A 23,102-nucleotide genomic window follows, 5' to 3' on the forward strand; every position below is an offset into this window, starting at 1 on the left:
GGCCAAGCGCTTCGATTGGGATGCGCTGCAACGTGGAGGCCATCCGCCTCTCCCGCATATACCGCCTAAGAACCCGACAGAAGTTGTGACTCCGCGCCAGCAAATGACGCCGCAGCCGCCTGTAGCAGCGCCGGCGCCCGTACCAGTGCCGGGACCGATTCCAGCATTAGAACCTTGCCTCACGGGCGAGCTGCCGTACGACGACGTCACACGCCATGTGTGCGACTTCTTTTGGCAGAACATCATATCTCGGGAAGACCTCTTGGCGGCTCCTCCTAGCATCAAGATTGAGGTGGAGGGCAAGCTTGGGACGTTGGTAAATCGGGACACGAATCAGCGATTACAACTTCCGGTCATCAGCCAAGTGGTTTTGGCGCCAAACAGCATGGAACTAGCATTCAAGAGCTTGATGGATGAGGTATGTCTATTCCTATCGGAGTCTTCGAGTTTGTGTTCTAACTTGTCGATCGCAGCGCCAACACAAGAAAATGAATGATTTCCTCAATGGCAATGTATCCGCGGCAGTCCGGCAACGCCGACTGATTCAGTACCAACATCTGCGCGAAACCGATTCCTTCCACGTACTTGGTCCCGATGGCATCGCGATGCTACCGCCAGTTGCGCGAGGCATCATGGCAAACTCCGGTCACAACCGAAAACCGCGCGTCCGTGTCACTCATGACACCAAGACCGGCGCGCTCAAGAACCAGATCATCAAGACGCGCATCGCCGACCTAGACATCTACTCGCCCCAAACTGCTTTTGATTGCCGCATCAGCATAAACGCAGAAATCACTTTCCCCGAGGACGCCAGCGATTTTGAGCAAATAGACGAACCTCCGCGCATCAAGGACCGCATGAGTTATGTTCATCAATTCAATCAGATCGACCTGACACAGGTGCACGGTAGTAACGGAAAGGTTCACGAGCTGGAAATCGAACTGATGACAGATAAGCTCATCGAGCAGGGGATGCTTACGAAATCCGGGCAAGATAATTGCTATGAGACGCTGGTGGGCGCGTTTGTGAACAATATACGGCTTCTATCACGAGAAGCGACGTAAAGGGAGAGCATAACTCCCAAAGCGGGGCCCAGCTATGACAGAAAGAGTAACGTGACCAGGAGAAGGAGCGGGGAGCTAAGTGCTGCTAAAATCGCAAGCTCCAGGAAGCATTTCGAAGGCACAAGCACGGGAGACCCAGAAGGCAGGAGTTGGTTGGTTGGTGCTGGCGCATAAGATATCGAGATACCCCACGGCTGCATCAGGTTTCATGCCGAGGTCGGCACTGTAGGATTATAATGGAGCGAGCAGCAGGTTTCGTGGAGGCCGCCTGTGGAATACACAGTACACACTACATACTACAGAGACGGAGGCTTTATTCGCTGTGCTGTGCTGTGCTACGTTGAGAGCGTCATGGACGTTTCGTACCCGTGCTTGGGGATTCATGCGTCATGGACAAAGAAGCCAGAGCCGGATGGGGCAGGTCGTTGGAAACAAGGGGCTTTGGGATGGTCCGGCAGTTTTTTGGGAAAGTCCGTGAGCGCGGCTTTGGTCTGGCTTGGCTGTTGTTCTGCCGTCCGGCATTGTTCGCGTTTCACTCACGCATGAATCCATCGGTCGTAATAGGTGGGTAAATACGGCTTTTAGAACAGCACTTCGCAGATACTATGTATTCGAACAGCTATAGCCCAAGGCTCGGCTATCCAAGAAGCCTCAAAGGCCTCAACAGTGGAAAACAAAAAATAAAAAGGACACTTCCGCAAGTAGTACACAAAACCACTGCGCAGTGCTCTTCCCTGCAAGATCTGTCTACTCACGTCCTAAGTCTCTGGCGCCACCCCCTCCCCAGTTTCTGCCCAGAACGTATCGTGAGCCAGCCAAGCGAGTACACCGTGCCATCGGGCTGAGACATATCAATCACCTCTACCTCCTGCTCCTCTCCCTTGCTCGAGTCAGCTAGCTTGTCTTTTGGTGCGCCGTCCGCGGAATCTGCGATGCTGTCAATATCGTCAATGCCTATGAAGCCGTCGTTGTCGGAGGTGGTGTCATTCTCGGGGACCTCGGGGGTCTCAGAGGCGTCAGAGATCTCAAAGACACCGTCGTCTTCACCGTTGTCTTCAGACACACTGGCGTCCTCAGAGACCTCAGAGGCCTCGGCGTTGCTCCAGCTCCCGGAGCTAAGACTAATGACAGAGGCTGTGCGTCGTAAAGCGGCCCGGAGCCTCGCGGATGGCGTCGTCGAAGTCGGGAAGGCGGCCTTAGAGCTTCCCATACCGGCGGTGTCCTCGGGCGTCGTCTCTGTGGATTCTGTTGTCGGAAGCCGTGCGTCAGAGCGTGTTGTCGCGGGCCAAGAAAATCTAACCTTTCGTCTTGGTCCAGCTCTTGCGGCCCGTTTTGGAAGCAATCTTGTGCTTAACAGTCTTCTTCGGGCTCCTCTTGACCTTAACATTCTTCCTAACCCCAGCCTTCCCAGTAGCAGGTTTCCCAGCCGCAGACTTAGTAGCGCTCCTCCCCCGCGCCTCCCTCTCCGCAACCCTAAACGACAGCCTCCGCGGCGACGCCTCCACCGGCAAGCCCTGCCACCTCCTCACAGTCCTCTCGACAGTCTCGAGCACGCGAGCGCGCGCATCCTCGCGCCGCATGCCCCGCGCCAACAGCTCGTCATACGGCGTCTCGGCGTGGCGGGCGTGCGCACGCACCGCGAGCGTGATCTTCTCCTCCGGGGTGCGCGTGCCGGTGCGTCCGACCCGTCCGCTGTGCTTCTCGAACGCGTGCGCCAGGATCTTGGCGCCGAGAGCTGGTGGCAGGCGTGGGAATAACCGTGTTAGCACTTTTTGCGCGTCGCTGAGCGTTTTTTCGTCCCGTGTGCGCGTCGCGGCGCGTCGCGCTGCGGCTGTTTCCGCGGAGGCTGCTTGCACTTCTTTGTAGATGACTGAGGGGACCCGGATGCCGAGGCGTCGGTTTTTGGCATCCTGATTGGAGGTGTTAGCTGGGGGAGGGGGTGGCAGGGGAGTTGAGGCGTACGTGGACAATGTAGACGTCTGCGCCGCTGTTTAGGGTGAGGGTTTTACTGTTGGTCATGTGAGTGCCAGTTTGGTGGTTTTGGCCGCTGAAGAGTTATGTACCAATTTTTTGTTATGTATAGGTCTCCTGATTTGTATTAGCTACAGTCCAGCGAAAGATGAGCTTGAGGAACATATCAAACCTTTTGGAACAAAATCATACCCCCGTGGCAGTGGAGCATGACGAGGAACGGTACGCTCCATAGCTTCTTTTTCTGATTCCAAGTAGAGCCAAGGGTATTTATAGCGGAACGTAAATAGCCTTGGCTTCCGAGGATATTCTTTAAAGAGGTTAGGTAGATTTCTGACGAACATGAGTTTGGAATATTGTAGAAGACGCTAGACTTTGGCAGATGGTACGACTACAATTTTTGGACACATCTTTGAGTTTAAGGAATTCACCTACCACAAAGGCCGATAGCCGGTACTGTTCGCGGTCGCTATTCCTTTGTCTACTACAGTGTTGAAAGGATAGTTCAAGAGCGACGCAAGCGGTCGCGAATTAAGGTACTTGGACGTTGAAAGGACATAACATGGAGTTGGTTAGGCTCCTCTCTTGAACGTAGCATCTCGATGTTTTCCGAAGTACGTTGTGGCACGTCGAGTCGAGCGCGTAAGACGTCAACAACGTCGCTGCGTATATCTCAGCACGAATAAATGCTTGCGTGCGTAGAATACAGCACGGCGGGCCTAAGCGCCAGAGCATCGACAGCCAGGCAGCAAAGTCCGAGGTCCAAGGCAAACAGATTTTTGAAGAATAATAAATTTGGTAACTTCGTAAGTTTACGTAGAATACCTTCTCCTGATCAGCCTTTGCCTTCTTCAGAAAGTTTGAACGCGCAACGTCTCAAAGTGCCGAGGGCGGACACGACTTAACCAGAGCCTCGGTTATCAACCTCGCAACGACAACCCGCTGACCCTCGACGTTCGGCAAAACCACCTCCTTTCAGAACCAACTGCACGAGTTCCACCTCGACAAGCGGACAGCACTCGGGTTTTATGCGCGCCGGCAGTGTGCTGGCTCACGGCGATCCAGTTTTTGCGACTCCACAGCAGAATGGCGCATTGTGAAACAGCGCAATCAATCCTCTCACAAGATCCCCGGTAGATCCTCCTAATTGCCGGCCAGTGCTTCTTCTCCACTATCTCCTTGTTTGACCTAACCGCCGCTTTGAAACTTCTGTGAGACTCCACTTTGATGTCGCTCGCAACGTCGCTTGCAGTGTGTTTTGGAGTCGCGGCCCGTCTGGACGTCGGCTGTTCGGGCGAGAAATGCCTATCGTGAAGCTGCAAGTCTCGTCCCATGGTCTCCAATTCTTCCTCGAGGGTCATGAGATCGCATCACTTTTTTCTGCAAGCAAGAGCTTGGGTATGAGGGTGAGGTCCGGATATGGAACTGTGGCGCAAGTCACGGCCCTGGCTGTCTAAAACGAGCTATCGACATGGCACAGGAGTTCATATCGACGCTCGGTTATTGTTCTATAACAAGCATAATCCATCCCTTGTCTCAGACATTGGGGGTGGGGGGAGGCAGGGACCGTTTCGCTACCCGCCCTCGAACCGAAGCTTAATCCCAAGCACGTTATGACTGGGATCTCCAAACAACATTGATGTTTTTGGGCGGAACTTGATTGGATCTTCACGCATAAGGCTGTCACTTAGCCTCGGAAACATCTGCCGAGAGATGCGGCAGCAGCACGTTTAGTGTTCCGCAGCGGAGACGGCAGCGTCCTGATCATGCAAGCTAATCTGGGTGTTGAGAATATATAAAACCCTTCGCTGCCAACAGTCTTTTGCTCTCCAAGGAACCGGCTTCCCTTGAAACATACTTTCGTTCTACACTTCTCTCACTGAATACCTTCGCTTTTACAACTCTTAAACAACCTTCTCAAGCAAAATGAAGTTCTCTACGAGCCTTGCCCTCTTCGCCGCTGGCTGCGCCAGCGCCCACTGTACGCCGCACCCTTCGATTCCCAAATTTGGCAAATGATTGTTCTAACAAGCCCGTCAGACACCTTCCCCGCCCTTATCGTCAACGACCAGGTCACCGAGGACTGGAAGTTCGTCCGCATGACGAAGAACCACTACTCTCACGGCCCTGTCCAGGACGTTACCTCCCAGGACATCCGCTGCTACGAGGACCCCTCTGCCAGCGCCGAGACCAAGGAGGTCAAGGCCGGTGACTCCGTCGGCTTCAAAGTCGACTCCAACCTCGGCCACCCCGGTGCGCTGCAGTTCTACATGGCCAAGGCGCCCGAGGGCAAGACGGCCAAGGAGTTCAAGGGTGACGGCGACGTTTGGTTCAAGATCTCCGGCCAGGGCCCCAAGATCAACAACGGCGAGCTGTCGTGGCCTTCCGATGGTACGTAACACGCACAAACAAACAACCAAACCCGAGTGCTTGACTAACACGCACCAAACAGGCGCCAGCCAGATCAACGTCACCATCCCCGAGTCCACTCCCAACGGCGAATACCTCTTCCGTGGCGAGCACATTGCCCTGCACGGTGCCCAGGAGGAGGGCGGCGCCCAGTTCTACATCGCCTGCGCCCAGATCAAGGTCACTGGCGGTGGCAACGGCTCCCCTTCGCCTACCGTCGCCCTGCCCGGTGCCTACAAGGCTTCCGACCCTGGCCTCAAGATCAACATCTACTACCCCGTTCCTACGAGCTACACCCTTCCCGGCCCTAAGGTCTGGTCCGGTTAAGCGTTTTATGTACGATGTGCTGAAATAAGAGATATCCATGTTGATGGCTTGGAAGGTGGTGGTTTGGTGACGCTGTAGTTTGTAAATGAATGAACTTCGTTACTTTCTTCTAACCATGGGACTCTATGCTGTTGACTGAATGTGGTGAATACTCTATAAAATGCCGGCAGAATTCAGGACATGGGTTCAAGGCAAGTACATTGATACCGTGCAAGCTCGAACCACATTATTCAAAAACGCAGTCTAAATATGAAGGCCTACTCCCTCTGCAAGCTTGATATTTGGCACGAATAGTGACCAGTCTAAACCCATTCGATGTCCAGTTGCACTCAATCTATATCAATGTTCCAAACCCATTCCTTCACCAATGTGGAAAGAGCTTGCGAAAAAGGCGGGACAGAAATTTTACGACGCGTCCGAATAGCACATGCAAACAAAGAATTGAATTGAGCCAGCCATTACTGATCGAAATATACTGTTCTTCATCATTTCCCCTGCACGATATCCACTAAATAGACCTAGCCCTCACAGCCCCCATCACCTCAGCAAATCTTCCCTCATCGTCACCAACATCAATAATAGAACTGCCTAACACAAGCAGATGTCTATCTCCTACCTAACCACAACTACCATTCTGACAACCTGGCCCACCCAACCATCCTCAAACAATGGTGTGACGTGCCGGTATAGCAACCAGTTGTAATCTTTGACGCGTGTTGCTGGTGCTGGAGGTGTATACAAGGAAGTACCTCATCGACTATGAGCCCGAAAGCGCCAAAGTACCCGCAATCGACGAAGCTAAAGCTTACTCTCATCGATGCACGCAAATCCACTACAAAAAGGAGTAACTTCCCCCAATTCACTCCTTGCCCAGCACATACGCAAACTCAGTCCCTACTCATTGTCATGCGTCTCTTCGTCTCTCTTTCATAATATCCACCATAACTTTCCAATGCTCGCGACCACCATCATCACCTCTTTACAAAGCTTACTATTACTAGTTACCCTCTTCTTCTCTTGCATATTTACGTACACTTCAACCTTATGTAGCGGCTTTCAATGGTTTCCCAGCACGCGACCAATGAGCCCATCGGTGGATTTCGTTAATCCATAATTCCAAAACAGTATATGGTGTTAATTCGTTGAAGGGGTCCGGTAATCCAGTCAACGCAATTTCCAATCACAATTCTCTCACCCTTGGTAATACCAGTCCTTCCCCAAGGATGCGTTTCAACCAGAATATCTCATGAGGCCTTGATGCCTACTGATGATTTCCTCCCAAACAATCTCTTTACCACCGCCATATCCGAATGCCCTACAGCACCAACAGCGGCCCCATCTCTCGCGCATAATACTGAGCTAGGACTGGTCAGCATAAGACCACGGAAACGCCTTACCACAATGCAGTTGGGAAGAAGAGTGGAAGGAATAGGAGAAGAAAGAACAGAATCTTAAAGAAAAGGAGTGTGCGGAGAAGGAAAAGAAGGCTGTATCTAGTAAGGGGAACATGGCCTTCGCACTAGATGATGCTCATCTGAGTATTCCCATGGCAAGCTGCTATTTGCAATATAACAACGTTCGCTTGTATAATCTGGGTAGTAAGACAGTTATTGCCCTATAAAGGCAATGCCCTACAGAAATTCCACATCATTCCCGGGTATGGCCGCCACTACCAAGGCGGTCACTCTCGTTATTGAACATGCGGACTTCGACGAAGTCGAGTTGAACAACGATTGGATTGGGCTCAGAAATGCGAACATAATCCTTGAATCCGTGTTACGGTCAAAGTTGGTTTTTACTTGACTCGCTGCGTGCGCTTGCTGTAATATCCACCACTTACCTCCAGCACTGCCGACGCTCGTCGTCTCTCGGTGGAGATGCTCATAGTCATACGAGATGGTCGTGGCTTGCTTTAGCTGTGGGCTGTCGGATTTTTTGCGCTTGGGAAAATCCAGAAAGTTCCACGGGATCATCATCGCTCTGCAACAAGTCTCTGCGTCGTACCTGCCGAAGCCATCCTCCTTCAATTCATCTGCCGTAATTCCGGCAGAGTCCGTGAAGAGATGGGGTAGAAGTGTCGACGTGATACTGGTTTCTTAATTGCTTCTCTGAGATATTCATTAAGAGACCCACTGCGGAGTGCTTCAGGAAGCCATAATTCTTTTCGTCTTCTGTGGTTTGGTATGCATCTTCTAGGGTGAGGGATGTTGAAAAATTCGAGCGCGTTGATATATTTATCTGTTGAAATTACCCACACCTACCTAACTTGGATCCTGAAATCGTCCCTTCAACCACCATATTTTCGCTCTACTGGAAATCGTCGGTGCGTGTATGTAGGTGGCCGTGCTGTGCAGCACTCACTTCAGATGACATATATTTACATAATAGTTGAACGCGATATCGAAGGAATTTTACTTCACTTAAATAGAAAGCGTAGGGTCACAACTCACAAAGGTCAATTCAGTCGCAGTCTGGAAAAATAACTGTATAAATAAAAGAGCTCTTCAACTACAAAACAAGGAGCGGTGGTGGTATACGAAACGCAATCATAATATCCCATGCCAAAACTCCAAAGCGTAACACGCAATTCCACTTCCACCCGCGATACCATCCCTCAGCTCATTCAACGCCACACCCTATGTTACGAGTAAGAAAATACGAAAAATCATGCAATCCTAGCGCCCTTCCGGCCTCTTGCGATCAGCTGGGCCTTCAAGTCGCTAACAGCTTGACCCCAGTTCGCTTCGCCATTGACATTCACCTCAGACCCGGTGTAGTTGCTCAGGAACTCTCCCATCCTGCCCTCCTTGTACTGCTCACCGTACACAACCTTTACTTTCGTCTCAATGACTGTCTTCAAGTCCTCACCGTCGACGCTCACGCCCACTTCGAACGTCGCTTTGACCTTCGTCTGCAGAGTCGGCAGCAGCATGTTCGTCGTCACGGCCATGCGCTCGTCGCTAAGGATGCTCTCCTCAGTGACTTGCGCGAGATCGAGCTTGCGCACGTTCTCGGCCACGGCGCGGGCGACGTCCCACCCCGAGCGGATGTGTGCAAGAAGATGTGGGACCGTCGTCGTCGACTGAGGGAGGCAGTGAAGGTTGGCGCGAAGCAACTGCAAGAAGAAGCGCTTGGTGGTAGTGAGAGGACTGTCACCAATATAGGTGAGTCTGATGGTGGTGGAGTTGGGTGCCGAAGGCGCGGCGTGAGGAGCGAAAGAAGCGGGTTGGAAGAAGAGTTGTAGGTCGTTGCGATAGGTCATGGTAAGAGTCTTTGGGTTGGCACTGGCGGAAGTGATGAGCCAGCCATACTCACGCTCAAGCGCCGAGACGCGAGCCTTGAGGGCATTGACTTCTTCCACAGACCAACCACGGCATTCTTCCCGGACGCGCTCAGCAGTCTTAATCTCTTCGAGACATTCCACCTTTCTCTCCTTGGTCGCTTCGATGCCGGTTTCCTTCTCGGCAAGTTCCTTCTGCAAAGCCTCAACAAGACGCTTCTTTTCCTCGATAGCGGCCTCAGCAGCAATAATCTGCTCTCTCGTGGCATCGAGTTCTTCCCTGTCAGGACCGTTAAGCTCTTCAGCGCGGCGCTGCAAATGCCCATGCTCCGTCTCGAGTGCTTGGTGGTGCTCGGCCACAGCAGGCAACACGGAATCAAGAATCTCTTCTTGCTGCTTTAACGTTGCGTTGTCACGGTCGAAGCTCTCGGCCGTCTTAGTCAAGCCGGCCTTGAGATCACGAAGAAGGTTACTCCGCCAACCATACCACGCCTCTTTTGTCTTCAGGCGTGCGTTCGTCTTCATGTTCTTGAACTGATTGTCCATGATGTAACGCTGGTCAGGAGGAGCCGAGAGATAATCGCGGAACAGAGCTGGGTTGTCTTCGTAGGTAGATTCCTCGATTTCGCGGACAACCTCTTTACCCTCTGAGATGTACTTCTTGAGTTCGTGGCATGCCTGCACGGGTCAGCACATCAATCAAACATGTTCTGAAACAAGAAGTCTTACGTGCTGGAACATCAGGTATTCGGGCTCTGTACACGCGGCAGCGACAACGCAAGTCTCCAAGTCGTCGCTTCCTTCCATTTCATCATCATTGCTGGGGCCTTTCCCGAAAGCGCCTTGTGCTCCTGGAAAGCCAGTATGTCTGCGCTTCGTGGTCGTCAAAGTATCCATGAAGCGGATGTTTGTTAGTTCAAGGAACTCGTGAAGTTGGATATTATCCGCATGCATTCCTTCGGGTGTGTCCTGGGCCGAGTCATGCTTCTCTGACGTCGAATCGACTTGCTCCTGTTCTTCTTCTTCGCTAGCAGCATTGAATTGGACTTGCTTACGAGGAGATGCAACTTTCTTTGGGATGGGACTTTTCTTTGGTGTGGTCGACTTTTGCGGAGTAGACTCATTAGGAGCAAAAGCGATTGACCGCTTAAGTGGCGAGCCGTAAGCCTGCTTGCGTGGGGTTGAAAGAAGCTTAATGGAATCTGTCAGAGCCATGGAGCGTTTAAACATTGGCTCCTCTGTTGGCAGTGGGTCTGCTGGGGCGTCTATCGACATTGGGTCCGCTGGAGCCTCAGTTGGCGTTGGGTCCGCTGCAAGCTTTGTTGGCGTTGACTCCACATCAGGCTTAACTGGCGTTGATTCTGCTGCTGACTTCGTTGGCGTCGGCTCCGTTGGAGTTTTTGTCGGCGTCGACTCTACTGGAGCCTCTTCTGGAGCCAGCTCCGGCAAAGTCGGGTATTGGACGTCGGCGGAAGGGGCCGTTTCAGCATTGTCATTTTCAGCATTCTCAACAGCCGGAGTTGGGGCTGAAGACTTGGCTTGGTCCTCGGGGGGTGAAAGATTCGAGGCAACTGGGACCTCTGGAGTTGCCGAGGCGAGACTGTTGCGTGTTGACCTCCGCAACGACCGTCTTGGGGACTTCTTTGGCGTGTTGTCCTTTACAATGTTGAGAGCTGGCATTGGTTTAGCAGTGTCTGCCAATGCAAGCGTGGCATTGCTGGCCTTGACAGGCGAGGGACTAGGCACTTCCGGATGATTGTTGGTGAACCTTGCTGCGCTTCCGCGCTTGCTGGGAGGAGTCGCTACGGTTACGCCTTTGGACTGGGGCGTAGAAGGCTCAGGTACCGTCTGCTTGGTTTTTATACCGCCCAAGATCGCAGTGAACTCCATGGAAAGATCTTCATTTCCATCCTTGCTCACGATGGTCTCGTCCGCGGGCTCTGTCTCTTGAGCACCACTGTTAATACCTCCCATCACCATAGTGAAGTCCATAGTCTCGTCACCGAAGGAATTGTTGACACTCTCACGACGGTTCGGCTTTTCTGGGGCTGGATCAGCCTGGATCCCCCCGACGGCCATCGTTAGGTCCATAGTTCCGTCTTCCAACGAATCTCCTTCAACAGCTGACTGTCTTCTGCGAATGCTCATACGGCGAGATTGGCGTTTGGCAGGGCTACCTTGATCATTCGTGGCCGACATTGTGGACGACCTACGCCGCTTGTTTCCTGCGCGAGTGCTTGGTTGCTCTGCTTGCTCGGTCGATTGGATACTACCAAGAGCAGTGGTAAATTCCATGGTCATGTTCTCCTGCTCTGGGCTTTCAGGCTGACGCTGTGGTTGCATTATACCGCCAATGGCACGTGTGATGTCCATGCTCATTTCCTCTTCATTCTCTTGCTGCTGCTCCGCTTGTTCAGCCTTTGGTGGGCTGCTTTCCTTGGTCGACGATTTTTGCACCCATGGTTTGAAGGCTGCGGTGATCTCGTCTCCCGCCATCTCCATTGACGCATCATCTTCATTGTCTTCATCAAAGTCAAAGCGTCTGGTTCCCGCTTGCGCTGCAGCTTGCCGAAGAGCAGCGTCCAAGCGCGCACTAGTACCAGTGGAATCGTCTGATGCGACCGAAGCCTGAGTTTGTTCATTCCCATCTCCCATATCAATGCTCATCATCGTACTGCCTCCATCATCGTCCGAGGCTATTTCGATGTCGTCGCTGCCATCAGCAGACTCTCCGCTGTACGGACTTGATGAGTACACATCGTCTGGGTTATTGAAGTTCATCGGAGGAATTCCTGAGCTCCTTCGGCGCTTCTTCTGGTGCAAATCACGCTGCTTAGCAGGCGATGATTCCGGTGTTGGATCCTCGACTTGCTCCGGGGGCGTGGACGGTGGGTCGGCGGGATCAGAGTCGGGGCCCGAGCCACGCTCTGGAGAACTCGATTCATGGTGCGTCATGTTCGACGCCCTGCGCGTAGAGTTCGACGATGCAGAGGAAGATGTGGCATCGCGCATGTATTCGACGACGTCCCAGGTGTGGAGAGTGGCCTCAGGCGCGAAAGAGACGCGTCGTTTGGCTGCGCAGAGTCAGAACCGTATCTTATTAAACGCAAACAGAGCAGCGTACCAAGAGACTTGCGACGCTCCTCGCGACGCTTGACTTCATCCTCTCTGGAAAGAATCGACTTGACTGCAGGTGCCACGGCAGGCATCATCGACTGCGCGCTGTTAACTTTGATCCAAAACAGAGAATGTGCAAGATTCCACACCTTCCTGCGATTGCCAGCATTTTCCTTCAATGGCTCCTCAAGGCCGCCAGGGCCTATGCTCTTGCTTCGCGACTTTCTGCTGGACTTCTTGGGCGACAGCGCCGGCGCCTTGGTGGGTGCCGTGAGGGCCACATTGAGCCCATCGGCAATGTTCTCCTTGTTGTGATCCGTGGCCATTGCGCGGGTGTAAAAGACTGACTGTGCGCAATGGGTGGGGGAGGCGAGGAGGACGCGGGCTTGACGTCGGGTTGTTGTTGTTTACCCTTCGGAGTACGGCTTGGCTCGGCTTGGCTTAGGGCCGTGGGGCTCCGGCTCGGGACATGTCGGCGAAACGATTTTGCGAGATCGCTCCTGCCGCACACAGCTCCGCCTCGCCATTTTGCGCCCTCGAACTTTTCCGCCGACCAACGACGACCAGCCCATCCACCCGCTCACCCTACCAGACAACCCGCGCCTTAGCAGCCATGGCGACCGAGCTTACCGTCCAGAGCGAGCGCGCTTTCCAGAAGCAGCCTCACATCTTCCAGAACACCAAGGCGCAGAGCGGCAAGAGCAAGCGCGTTGGCAAGGGTGGCCGTAGATGGTACAAGGACGTTGGTCTGGGCTTCAAGACGCCCAAGACCGCCATTGAGGGCTCCTACATCGGTATGTGGGGATCTTGTTGATGGAACGGCCGCCTGGAGAAATCACAAAGGACGAGATAAGAGATGGGAGGGCGATTTCCAGGCCGTGTCCTAAGGAAGCTATTCGGGCAACCTGGACACGATTGCTAACGCCGCGATTTACAGACAAGAAGTGCCCCTTCACTGGTCTCGTTTCCATCCGTGGCCGTATCCTCACCGGCACCGTCGTCTCCACCAAGATGCACCGTACCCTGATCATCCGCCGCGAGTACCTCCACTTCGTCCCCAAGTACTCTCGTTACGAGAAGAGGCACAAGAACCTGGCTGCGCACGTCTCTCCCGCTTTCCGTGTTGAGGACGGCGACCAGGTCACCGTTGGCCAGTGCAGGCCTCTTTCCAAGACTGTACGCCGAACCCTTCGATTCGCTGGCTGCGCGCCCAATTCGCTCCACGAAGAGACCCTATGTATAATTTTGGACAAAATACTGATGATGATGATAGGTCCGTTTCAACGTCCTCCGCGTGCTTCCCCGCACCGGCAAGGCCGTCAAGCAGTTCGCCAAGTTCTAAGCGGGTTTTACTGGGTTGCAATTCTTCATGGGACATCGACGCTTGGGCTACGTGGAAAAGGGACATGTAGCATAAGCGTAGCAGATCAAAAACTGTGCATGACGCCGCGGTGTCATTTTCTGGGCCGAGATGCGAAGGGGAACAACGGGTGATCTTCGTAGTCACGAGAAACACGTCTAGAAGCAAATCTACCTGGTTCCGATGCGTTGAATATGCACGCAGCGCTACAAGTTTAAAGTGCACCAGCTTCTTCCAGATGTTACTGTCCATATACTTATTGCAACAGTATTCAGTGGAAGCGGAAGTAAACCAAGTCTTCAGTTTAAATAATTAAACTACATGTACTTACGTAGATTATGTAGTCGACAGCTGCATCTACACTTTAGCCGAACGAAAGGCTCCCGAAATGTGGGTTGCGACGATATATAGCCTTGTGACAGTAGTTTCGGAACGAGAATGCGCGCGGAGAGCTAGCAGCGCGTTTGTGGACGTGACTTCCCGATGTGCGGTCGCGCCTCGTTGGTCTCATTGACGCAGTAAACCACAAACAACTTCACTCCTGCACCGTCAAAACAACACTCCTCTCCGCACGCATCGGCAGAAAGAAGACACAAGCTTCAGACGCTTCATACTTCATTGTCTGCTCAGCACGTACACTACATGTCATGACCGACAGCGATATTGACATGACCTCGTTTGCAGGTAGCGCCAGTAACCCTGTGGATTTGACACAGGCACGGGTGAGCGACCGGCCGGCCATTACTATCGACCTTACAGGAGACAGTAGTGAAGATGAAGCCGGAACCTCGTCTACGCGAGCCGACACAGCAGCTTTGACCAACAACATTCTCGCTCATTCGCCAACGAGAAATCAAAACATTGAGACTGAGAGAGCGCCTTCCGAGGCAACAGCAAGACCAAGCATTACTGAAAGCTCTGCCGCTGCCGTCAATGATGCAAGCCCACTAAGCAAGCCGGCCGAGCCATCGTCCGTAATTTCACCTGCAAGTTCGGATCATCAGGCGCCCGCAAAGTCTATCGCGCAGAATTCCCGCCTGACCCAGCCCGGCAACCCATTCAACAAGCAACCCACCGTGCCTTCCGGGAACCAAGCTTCACCGCTGACAGATAGCAACATGTCATCTGGAGCCACCAGTATGGGTACACAGTTGCACAATGCTGGTTCTGATGGCGGACTAAAACGGCAAAAATCTGTCGTTATTAACTCGAGCGATGATAACCATGATGGCGATGACAATTCCAATATCACAGAAAAAGGGTCTTCGCCCTTGCCCGCGCGAGTTAACAAGTTGACCAGTCGACCGAGAAAAGAAATTTCGCACGAACAAGCAGAGTCTACACATGTCCCGGATCGAACTGATGAAGTCGAGAATGTGGTGAGTCCGCGCGATGCGACATTCTTTCCGTATATTCTAACTCCTCTAGCGGAGCAACAACGCCGATGATTCACCAAGGGTAAGCCCTGCTCCTCCCGAGGCGTCTGTTGCGCAGGCGAAAAATGATCCAGCGACGATTACCAGCCTAAATACCGATCTCGGTAAGTAGATACCTTTCGTTTCAGCGAAATGCTTTCAGAGTTTTCCCGTGTCGAGACATAGGGACAAAAAGTGCAAGATTTCGCAATAGTAATACCAGAGCTAAGATAATTTGCAGAAATTCATCTTAAACAGCTTCACGAAGACCATGAATATTTTGCTCGGGTAAGTCAACTGAACACGTCGCCGATTTTATGTTGCTGACAATGTTCTTTCCCAGAACCGGCTCATGCGGGCGCGGATGTGCTATCGCGTGGCGTCAGAAGAAGATACTCCCGTGCAAGATCTTGCTTCGGGGCCTAGTATAGTGCCACCGCAATTTCTCCAAGATGCCTTTCCTTGGCCAGAGGCGACGTCAATTTTGAAACAGGGAACACCAAAGCCTAGCGAAACCAAGAAATTTGTGGAGAGGTATCAAGATATCTACATGAACGGTACGACTAAGAACAGCAAAACCACGTCACTCTATAACCATTTCGACCAATACGCTACTGATGGCCTCATAATACCGGACTATACCAATTATGTGAGCCTCAAGCAAAACCTCTTGGCTGAAAGCATCAAAACACTGCTTTATGAACCTTACTTCAGTGACGATCAGTCCCATGAGGCAGGAAAGCAATCCCTGTGGGATGAACTCAGACAACGCTTCACAAAAGCATTTGAGGAGAGACCACGGCGGGTCTTGCAAGCCCAAAAGAGTTTCCAGTATCGATCCTATGCAGAAGCTTTCTTTCAAGAAATAGGCTGTCAGATGAGCGATGTGCTCAACTATCTCTTGATGCCAGAGGCTGAGCTAAGGAGCAAACTTATATTGGCAGGTTTGGATGATCACAAGGTTGACAACTTGGTACAGACCGTCCGGCCTAAGTCTTGTCAAGAAGACTTTGACAGAGACAAGCCGAAGTGGTTGGACGTGTATGACACTTTGCCGGAATCCACGCCTGATCAACTAAGCAATGTGTGCCTCGCTTGTGAAGCATGGCGACAAAGAACCGGTTTCAGTATTTGGCACATTGCAAGACGAAGCTCTTTTGCCCAGATTCCTGGCACCACGAGTCCCTCCCAGCAAAAAAGTACCCAAGACACATCATCCTTTACATACCGGAGCCTGGCATGCCGTGTCTGTCATCTGTAAGTGGCCATCTATACACGGTACATTCGAGGGCAATATATTGATAAAAACACAGACACAACTGTCCGTTTCACGGTGAAATAGTGGAAGAGCATCGCTCCGCGCGGCCAAGACGTGCCAATGAAGATCCAGTTGATGACAATCCAAGCCGCCCAAGCCGTTCTAGGAGGAGTTCAGTATCTTCTGACTCATCCGAGGCGTCAGAGTGTTCTACAAGTACGCTGATGAATGTCAAGAAACATGTCAACGCGCCACCACGAGAAGAGGCAGATGATGATGTCGACAATGGACCGCGGCGCACTCTGCTTCACTGGCAAACCAGATCAAAGACGCATTTAGTAGACAAACGCCCACCTTTCTTCCCTTGCAGTCACGAGGGTACCTGCGACACCTCACCGGACTGTACTTGTCGCAAGAACAACATCACGTGCGAAAAGACATGCGCCTGCTCTATCTCTTGCAGGCGGAGGTTCAGAGGGTGTAACTGTGCCCAGGTGGGCACAATATGCTGGCAGAACGAAAAATGCGATTGTTTCGGTCTCAACAGAGAATGCGACCCTGACCTCTGTGCAACATGCGGCGCAGCTGAAGTCCTCGATCCCGTCAACAGGTACAATGACGCCGTAGCTCATGGTAAATGTGCGAACGTATCCATTCAACGCAACGTCCCGAAGCGCACGTTGTTGGGCCTGTCAGAGGTTCAGGGCTTCGGGTTGTTCATGGGTGAACCAGTCAAGGAATTCGATTATCTTGGAGAATACAAAGGCGAGACACTCACGAAAATGGAAGGGTCAAGGAGAGGTGCTATATATCAGCAACTTCTTACAAATTATTTGTTCGACCTCAACAAAGGCAAGTTTTCATTATCCTTGTATATGCACTGCTACGCTGACCCCATACGCAGATCAAGAAGTTGACAGTACCAGAGCTGGGAACAAATTCCGCTTCATTAATAATTCAGCTCTGGCGCCAAATTGCACGCCCAAATTGTTACTTTGCAACACAGTGGTTCGTATTGGGATGTTTGCCGCGCAAGACATTAAAAAGGGCGAAGAACTCTTTTTTAATTACAACTATCCCGCGAATATCACCAAGGGTTTCCGCGAGAGGGCTGGAGTCACCAACTCAGCCGCCGCCTCAAAAAACAAACGTAACAAGAACAAAGCCACTAGCGCCGTGAACGGCGCCTCGGCATCTTTCTCCGAATCATCCAGCAGCAGCCAGGCAGAGCACATGGGTCCCGGAAACAGAAGCTACGGAGGGTTAGGAGGGATAGCAAGCACACCACTACGCTCCAGTACCATTACCAATCTGGCATCCATCAAGAGGCACCGACCGAAGAGGAATGCAGCTAAGACGAGAAATCGGGCTCCCACTGAGCTGGCTGGTGAGGCAGAGGATGACCAGGATGAGGAGTATGCGGGTGGAGGGGTTGAAGATACAGACGAGGATGATTATGGCGACCCTACTGATGATGAATCAAACAGGCCCAGAAAGCGAGGAAGGAAAAGGAAGGACGATTGGATGTAATGAGGTAGCAGATAGAAGGAATTGCTTTGTAGATTTATTGCCAGAGGCAACAATACGAATCGCCGTTCTCCAGAAGCAAGGGGATAACAAACATGCAGCCGTGATTTGGGAAGTGGTACGGATGCCGGGCCAGTTCAAGTTTTTCGCCTTCCGTTTTGGGATTAGACTGATACAGGGGTTGCTGCCTAAGCAACGGCCCCAGCATTAGGCGTCTTTTTAGGTCTTTCCCTGGCCTAGAGTGCCTGAAATGGGGGCTCTAGGCCTAAAAAAGCCCTGTAAAAACAGGCTTTACGTAGCCCCGTTACCGCGGTAGCACCCCTGTACCAGGTCTGTCCTAAAAAGGAAGGCGAAAAACTTGAACTGGCCCGGCATCCGTATTCACGTGATGTAAGCCTTAGGCTGAATGCCTCGCTCGCGCTTCGATTACATCATCGTTTGAGATGGGGATGGTTGCCTGTGCGACTTTCTTAAGATCCGACAACGCCACATTCATGGACTTTGGACTTGACGACCTAGCATGGGTGTTACCGGCTTGTGGACCGTCGTGCAGCCGTGCGCGCGTCCGATCAAGATCGAAACTCTCAACAAGAAACGACTCGCCGTCGACGCCTCGATCTGGATCTACCAATTCCTGAAAGCGGTGCGCGACAAAGAAGGCAATGCGCTGCGCAACAGCCACGTCGTAGGCTTCTTCAGACGTATCTGCAAGCTCCTCTTCTATGGCATCAAACCCGTCTTTGTCTTCGACGGTGGCGCCCCCGCGCTCAAGCGCCAGACCATCAACAACCGGAAGCAGCGGCGAGAGGGCCGGCGCGAAGATGCAGTGCGTACGGCAGGGAAGCTGCTGGCGGTGCAGATGCAGCGGCGCGCAGAAGAAGAGGAACAGAAGCGCAAGGAACAAAAGCAGAGGGGCTCTGCCGCCGCGGTCGACGAGGAGCTGCTGCCGGAGAACCTGGTCTATGCTGACGAGGTGACGATGAGCGCGCAAGAGCGCCAACAGAATCGCAGATTCAAGAAGAAGGATGCTTATCATTTGCCTGAACTCGACGTGTCGCTCTCGGAGATGGGCGGACCGAACGACCCGCGCGTCATGAGTGTCGAGGAGCTGGAGCAGTACGCGCGCCAATTCGAGTCCGGCGAGGACATCAACGTATACGATTTCTCGAAGATCGATTTTGATGGCCCGTTCTTCCAAAGCCTCCCTGCCAGCGATCGGTACAATATACTCAATGCAGCGCGGTTAAGGAGCAGGCTTAGAATGGGATATTCGAAGGAACAACTGGATTCCATGTTCCAGGACAGAATGGCTTTTTCGAAGTTCCAGATAGACCGGGTAAGGGAACGAAACGAGCTTACACAGCGTCTCATGAACATCAACAACGGCGATGCTTTGTTTGGCATGGATTCAGCCGGGCGTGTGGCTGGCGAAAGGGACCGAGAATACGTGTTGGTCAAGAACGAGGGCGTGGAAGGAGGCTGGGCTTTGGGAGTTGTGGACAAGGATGAGGGCAAGTGGAACAAACCTATTGAAGTGGACAGAAGCAGCCCACCTAAGGAAGAGGAAGAAGAATGGGAAGAAGATGATGATTTTGAGGACGTGCCTGTTGAGGGCCTTAATCGGCTGCCTAAGCAAAGGCCTGTTGTGGAAAATGACAGGACAAGTGACCTGATGAAGCGTCGACAAGCTTTCTACAAGTCTCGCAGGGCGGGCCCTTCCGAACAGCGACGTCATTCACCGAAGCCCAGAAACGAAGATCCCGAATCGTTGTTTGTGGCGGATAAAGAGGAAGATGAGGCTGAAGAGTGGGAGAACGTCGACATTGGAATGAATGATGAGCTTTTCGAGGAAGGCGAACAGGCCGCAGGCTCGGAAGACGAAGAATTGCAGCGGGCGATTGCCATGTCGCTGGAACAGGACAAGCCAGAACAACCAGAACAGCACACTCAGCAAGAACAGGAAGTAGATGAGGATGATGACTTTCTTGAAGTTTTCCAGCAGAAAGCCGAAGAGCCGAAACCCTTCTACAAGGGTAGTGGACTTGCGATTGCCCGTATGGCTAATCAGCGCAGCAGCAAGGCAGCTGTCCCTGCTCCGACTGCCATTGTTTCTGAAGCCACACTTGCTAGGGATCGTGCTCCTCCCTCTGCTCCTTTCGCAGAAAGCGACAGCGAAACAGATGAGGTAGATTTGCAGGCTGCATTGGCGGAATCAAGGAAATCGAAGCACCAACCACGCCAGCGCCCTCAGCCTTCTCAGAGACCTGAACCCACCGCTTCTACAGGGCCGACCGGGAAATCCACAACTGAACCTTCAAAAGCCAAGGCAGGGCCCTTCAGCGGACCCCTTCCTTTCGAGAGGTTAGATCTTGGTAGTTCGCTTCTGGGTCGTAAAAAGATGCAAAAACTTGCCGAAGACCAAGCCGGTGGGTTCGAGAAGAATGATGAGAAGAGCAAAGGTGCGCCCTTACCGCCCTGGTTTGCCGAAGGCGGTGACATAAGAGACGAATTTGCGGCACAGAAGAAGTTGGAAGCGGAATACAGAGAACAGGCTCGTCGAGAACGGGAAAGAGAGGACGAGTTCCAGTTTCAAGAGCAACCGCGGTTGAGAAAACACGATACGAGGGAGGTTATTGACCTCGATGAGGAGTCTGAGCCTGAGAAGGAGAAGGAAGTCATCAATATCGAGTCCTCAGATGATGAAGATTTGGAAATGGAAGACGTCATGCCTGTTGATTCGGAGGTCAGGATAGGAGATTTGGCAGACAAAGTACGTGCAGAACCGCCACTATCATCTCCGCCTACTGTAGGTGATGCGACAACCATATCACCACCGAAGGGAACGTCTCCAGATCAAGGCAAAGCAAAATCCCCACAACCGGTGGCTAAATCCCCTTGCCCTCAAGAGCATTCCAACAAGCAGACCACTTTTTTGGAACAGGAAGCCGGGACAAGTCAAGGGCGCGGAACGCATGAGACAGATGCTTTGCCTGTAGGAGGTCAGATCCAACCTGCGGTATCCAAGTCTTCCTCCCCTGAATTTGAGATTGTTACAGGAACGGAACAGTCCCCTCAAAATTTTGGGGCGGAACCAACAGCTCAACCTGTGGACGCACGTGAAGAAGAAGGCCCAGTGCCCATGTCTGGACTGGCTGATCAAGAGCTTCTCGATGACCAAGAGGATGACCAATCAGTATACTCGGATCCCGAAGACGCAGAACTGTTCCAGCAACTCGCCACCGAAGCCGAAGAGCATGCCCGCTTTGCTTCAACTCTGAACAACAAGTCACAAGAGACCAACGCGATGGACTACGAGCGCGAGCTCAAGGCCCTGCGCAGTCAGCAAAAGCGCGACCGGCGTGATGCCGATGAAGTGACGCAGACGATGATTGCAGAATGCCAGCAGCTGCTGGCGCTCTTCGGCCTCCCGTACATCACGGCGCCAATGGAAGCAGAAGCGCAATGCGCCGAGCTGGTGCATCTCGGGCTAGTCGACGGCATCGTGACAGACGACAGCGACACGTTCCTCTTCGGCGGCACCCGCGTATACAAGAACATGTTCAACCAAGCCAAGTTTGTCGAGTGCTACCTAACGCAAGACCTCGAAGCCGAGTTCAATCTCACGCGCGATAACCTCATCGCCATTGCGCAGCTTCTCGGCTCAGACTACACGGAAGGCCTTCCAGGCGTAGGGCCCGTTACAGCGCTCGAGATCCTCTCCGAGTTCGGCAGCCTGCCCGCCTTCCAGGAGTGGTGGACCGCGGTGCAGAGCGGCACCCGCCCCGCCGCCGCAGACCAGCCCTCCCCCTTCCGTCGCAAATTCCGCAAGACCAACGCCGCGAAGCTGTTTCTCGCGCCAGGGTTCCCGGACCCGCGCGTCGCGGACGCATATCTCGCTCCAGCGGTAGACAAGGACGCGACGGCGTTCGCGTGGGGCGTGCCGGACTTGGATGCGCTGAGAAGGTTTTTGTCAGCGACGGTGGGGTGGTCGCAGGAGCGGACGGACGAGGTGCTCGTACCTGTGATTCGCGATTTGAATCGCCGCGAGACGGAGGGCACGCAGAGTAATATCACGAGTTTTTTCGGGGGCGGGGTTGGTGCCGGTGCGTTTGCGCCGCGGAAGAGGGTTGAGGGGAAGAGTCGGCGGCTGGAGAGCGCGTTGGGGAAGTTGGGGAAACGGGGGAGGGGCGGTGGTGGGAGTGAGGGCGAGGGCGAGGTGGTGGAAGGAGGGAAGGAGGAGAGGCGCAAGACACAGACGACGACGACGAGCAAAAAGGGCAGGAAGAAGAGGAGGACTGCTGCCACTGAAGAAGAGAACGATGATGACGACGCCAGCACCACCATCCCAGAAAACGGAGACGAGGACGATAACGAGAACGCAAACGACAGTACCAGCGACTACGCCCGCACCAGCAAGCCCAAAAAAGGAAAAAGCACCAAGGGCACCAAGGGCACCAAGCCCAGCAGCACGTCCACGCGCACCCGCCGCCACTAGTTAGCCACACACACAAGCAGCAGAGCAGACAAGCGCCCCAGCACCCACACCACCACCAAACACGCCACACCGCTCCCCCAGCCACACCCCTCGCACCCTCCCTACCAAACAAACAACCCGGCACCCGCACTCTTCCGTCACCACGGTCCACGGGCGCGCAAAAAGCCAGGGGTGCGCGGGAACTAAAAGTAGATCAGACTGCCGTGTCGAGCCTAGCGGCGGGAAATCACGGGTCGGGGGCAGGGAGGCTGGGCCGGGATGGTCCGAGCCGGCGTAGCTAGCGGTGCTGTGCGGTGCTGTGGTTGGTTGGATGGTAGGTGGAGGGGTTTGGGTGTGGGCGGGATGGGGGGCCTGGTTTGCTGTTGTTGGCTGTAGTTGGTAGGTTGCTTGCTTGTGCTGGGGTGGGGTTGCTGGGGTCGTACTCGTGTGGGGTGGAGTGATGGGATCGTGGGTAGGGGAGGAATGTACTGCGTAGGGATTTATTTGGCTGGGGGCGGGGATTAGGGAGGAGGGTGTGTGTATAGTAGTAGTCTATTCGATGTATCTATTTAGTTGCGTGGTTTAGGCATCCCTATAGCGCGGTATAGGTAGGTAGGTACATATGCGGCTCACACCATCTCACACCACATCTCACCACACCACGCTGCTTTTACATACATCTATTTACATCACTACTACGTAGTACGAAAGATCTGACATTTTCTCGAACCCGTTCTAGTAACTACGTAGACCCACTACACGCTGTCTATTTCGCAGTCTGGTGAATTCGTACCCACCACCCTCACACCTATTATACTGCTTTTTCCTGGCTTTCGCACGCCATAAAAATGCACTTAAGCAAGAGAGCGCAGTACCAACATACACAGCGCCTGCAAAGAC

At 53.1% G+C, this 23,102-nt stretch overlaps 7 protein-coding genes across 7 annotated transcripts; 5 read left to right on the forward strand and 2 right to left on the reverse strand.

Moving 5' to 3' along the window:
* Positions 1 to 103: 103 nt before the first annotated feature.
* Positions 104 to 1,064, forward strand: K452DRAFT_229241 (uncharacterized protein; the record flags this gene model as incomplete). The annotated part of the gene is made up of 2 exons (XM_033537024.1): positions 104 to 418; positions 474 to 1,064. 2 exons carry the CDS (start codon positions 104 to 106, stop codon positions 1,062 to 1,064), a joined length of 906 nt encoding a protein of 301 aa, XP_033396558.1.
* Positions 1,065 to 1,752: 688 nt separating this feature from the next.
* On the reverse strand, positions 1,753 to 3,479 carry K452DRAFT_41708 (uncharacterized protein). Its single transcript, XM_033546634.1, has 6 exons — positions 3,471 to 3,479; positions 3,208 to 3,345; positions 3,128 to 3,152; positions 3,027 to 3,072; positions 2,365 to 2,974; positions 1,753 to 2,309 (listed from the first exon to the last, which is right to left on the reverse strand). Exons 2-6 carry the CDS (start codon positions 3,266 to 3,268, stop codon positions 1,816 to 1,818), a joined length of 1,236 nt encoding a protein of 411 aa, XP_033396559.1. The 5' UTR covers positions 3,269 to 3,345; positions 3,471 to 3,479; the 3' UTR covers positions 1,753 to 1,815.
* A 1,191-nt stretch (positions 3,480 to 4,670) lies between these two features.
* Positions 4,671 to 5,840, forward strand: K452DRAFT_351601 (lytic polysaccharide monooxygenase). Its single transcript, XM_033545728.1, has 3 exons — positions 4,671 to 5,016; positions 5,076 to 5,426; positions 5,488 to 5,840. Exons 1-3 carry the CDS (start codon positions 4,962 to 4,964, stop codon positions 5,769 to 5,771), a joined length of 690 nt encoding a protein of 229 aa, XP_033396560.1. The 5' UTR covers positions 4,671 to 4,961; the 3' UTR covers positions 5,772 to 5,840.
* A 2,396-nt stretch (positions 5,841 to 8,236) lies between these two features.
* On the reverse strand, positions 8,237 to 12,557 carry K452DRAFT_251605 (uncharacterized protein). Its single transcript, XM_033538223.1, has 4 exons — positions 12,318 to 12,557; positions 12,176 to 12,266; positions 9,781 to 12,125; positions 8,237 to 9,729 (listed from the first exon to the last, which is right to left on the reverse strand). Exons 1-4 carry the CDS (start codon positions 12,492 to 12,494, stop codon positions 8,437 to 8,439), a joined length of 3,906 nt encoding a protein of 1,301 aa, XP_033396561.1. The 5' UTR covers positions 12,495 to 12,557; the 3' UTR covers positions 8,237 to 8,436.
* A 194-nt stretch (positions 12,558 to 12,751) lies between these two features.
* Positions 12,752 to 13,821, forward strand: K452DRAFT_288256 (uncharacterized protein). Its single transcript, XM_033540617.1, has 3 exons — positions 12,752 to 12,962; positions 13,106 to 13,344; positions 13,442 to 13,821. The coding sequence occupies exons 1-3, from the start codon at positions 12,782 to 12,784 to the stop codon at positions 13,508 to 13,510; spliced, it is 489 nt and encodes a 162-aa protein (XP_033396562.1). The 5' UTR covers positions 12,752 to 12,781; the 3' UTR covers positions 13,511 to 13,821.
* Positions 13,822 to 14,175: 354 nt separating this feature from the next.
* K452DRAFT_359297 (uncharacterized protein) lies at positions 14,176 to 17,855 on the forward strand (the record flags this gene model as incomplete). Its single annotated transcript, XM_033546255.1, has 6 exons — positions 14,176 to 14,907; positions 14,957 to 15,068; positions 15,185 to 15,231; positions 15,287 to 16,200; positions 16,257 to 17,053; positions 17,106 to 17,855. The coding sequence occupies 6 exons, from the start codon at positions 14,176 to 14,178 to the stop codon at positions 17,729 to 17,731; spliced, it is 3,228 nt and encodes a 1,075-aa protein (XP_033396563.1). The 3' UTR covers positions 17,732 to 17,855.
* A 255-nt stretch (positions 17,856 to 18,110) lies between these two features.
* Positions 18,111 to 22,640, forward strand: K452DRAFT_41757 (uncharacterized protein). Its single transcript, XM_033546635.1, has one exon. It carries the CDS (start codon positions 18,249 to 18,251, stop codon positions 22,221 to 22,223), a length of 3,975 nt encoding a protein of 1,324 aa, XP_033396564.1. The 5' UTR covers positions 18,111 to 18,248; the 3' UTR covers positions 22,224 to 22,640.
* The last annotated feature ends 462 nt before the right edge of the window (positions 22,641 to 23,102 follow it).

The sequence above is a fragment of the Aplosporella prunicola genome (genome assembly GCF_010093885.1).
Source record: "Aplosporella prunicola CBS 121167 unplaced genomic scaffold K452scaffold_15, whole genome shotgun sequence".
Classification (NCBI taxonomy): Eukaryota; Fungi; Ascomycota; class Dothideomycetes; order Botryosphaeriales; family Aplosporellaceae; genus Aplosporella; species Aplosporella prunicola.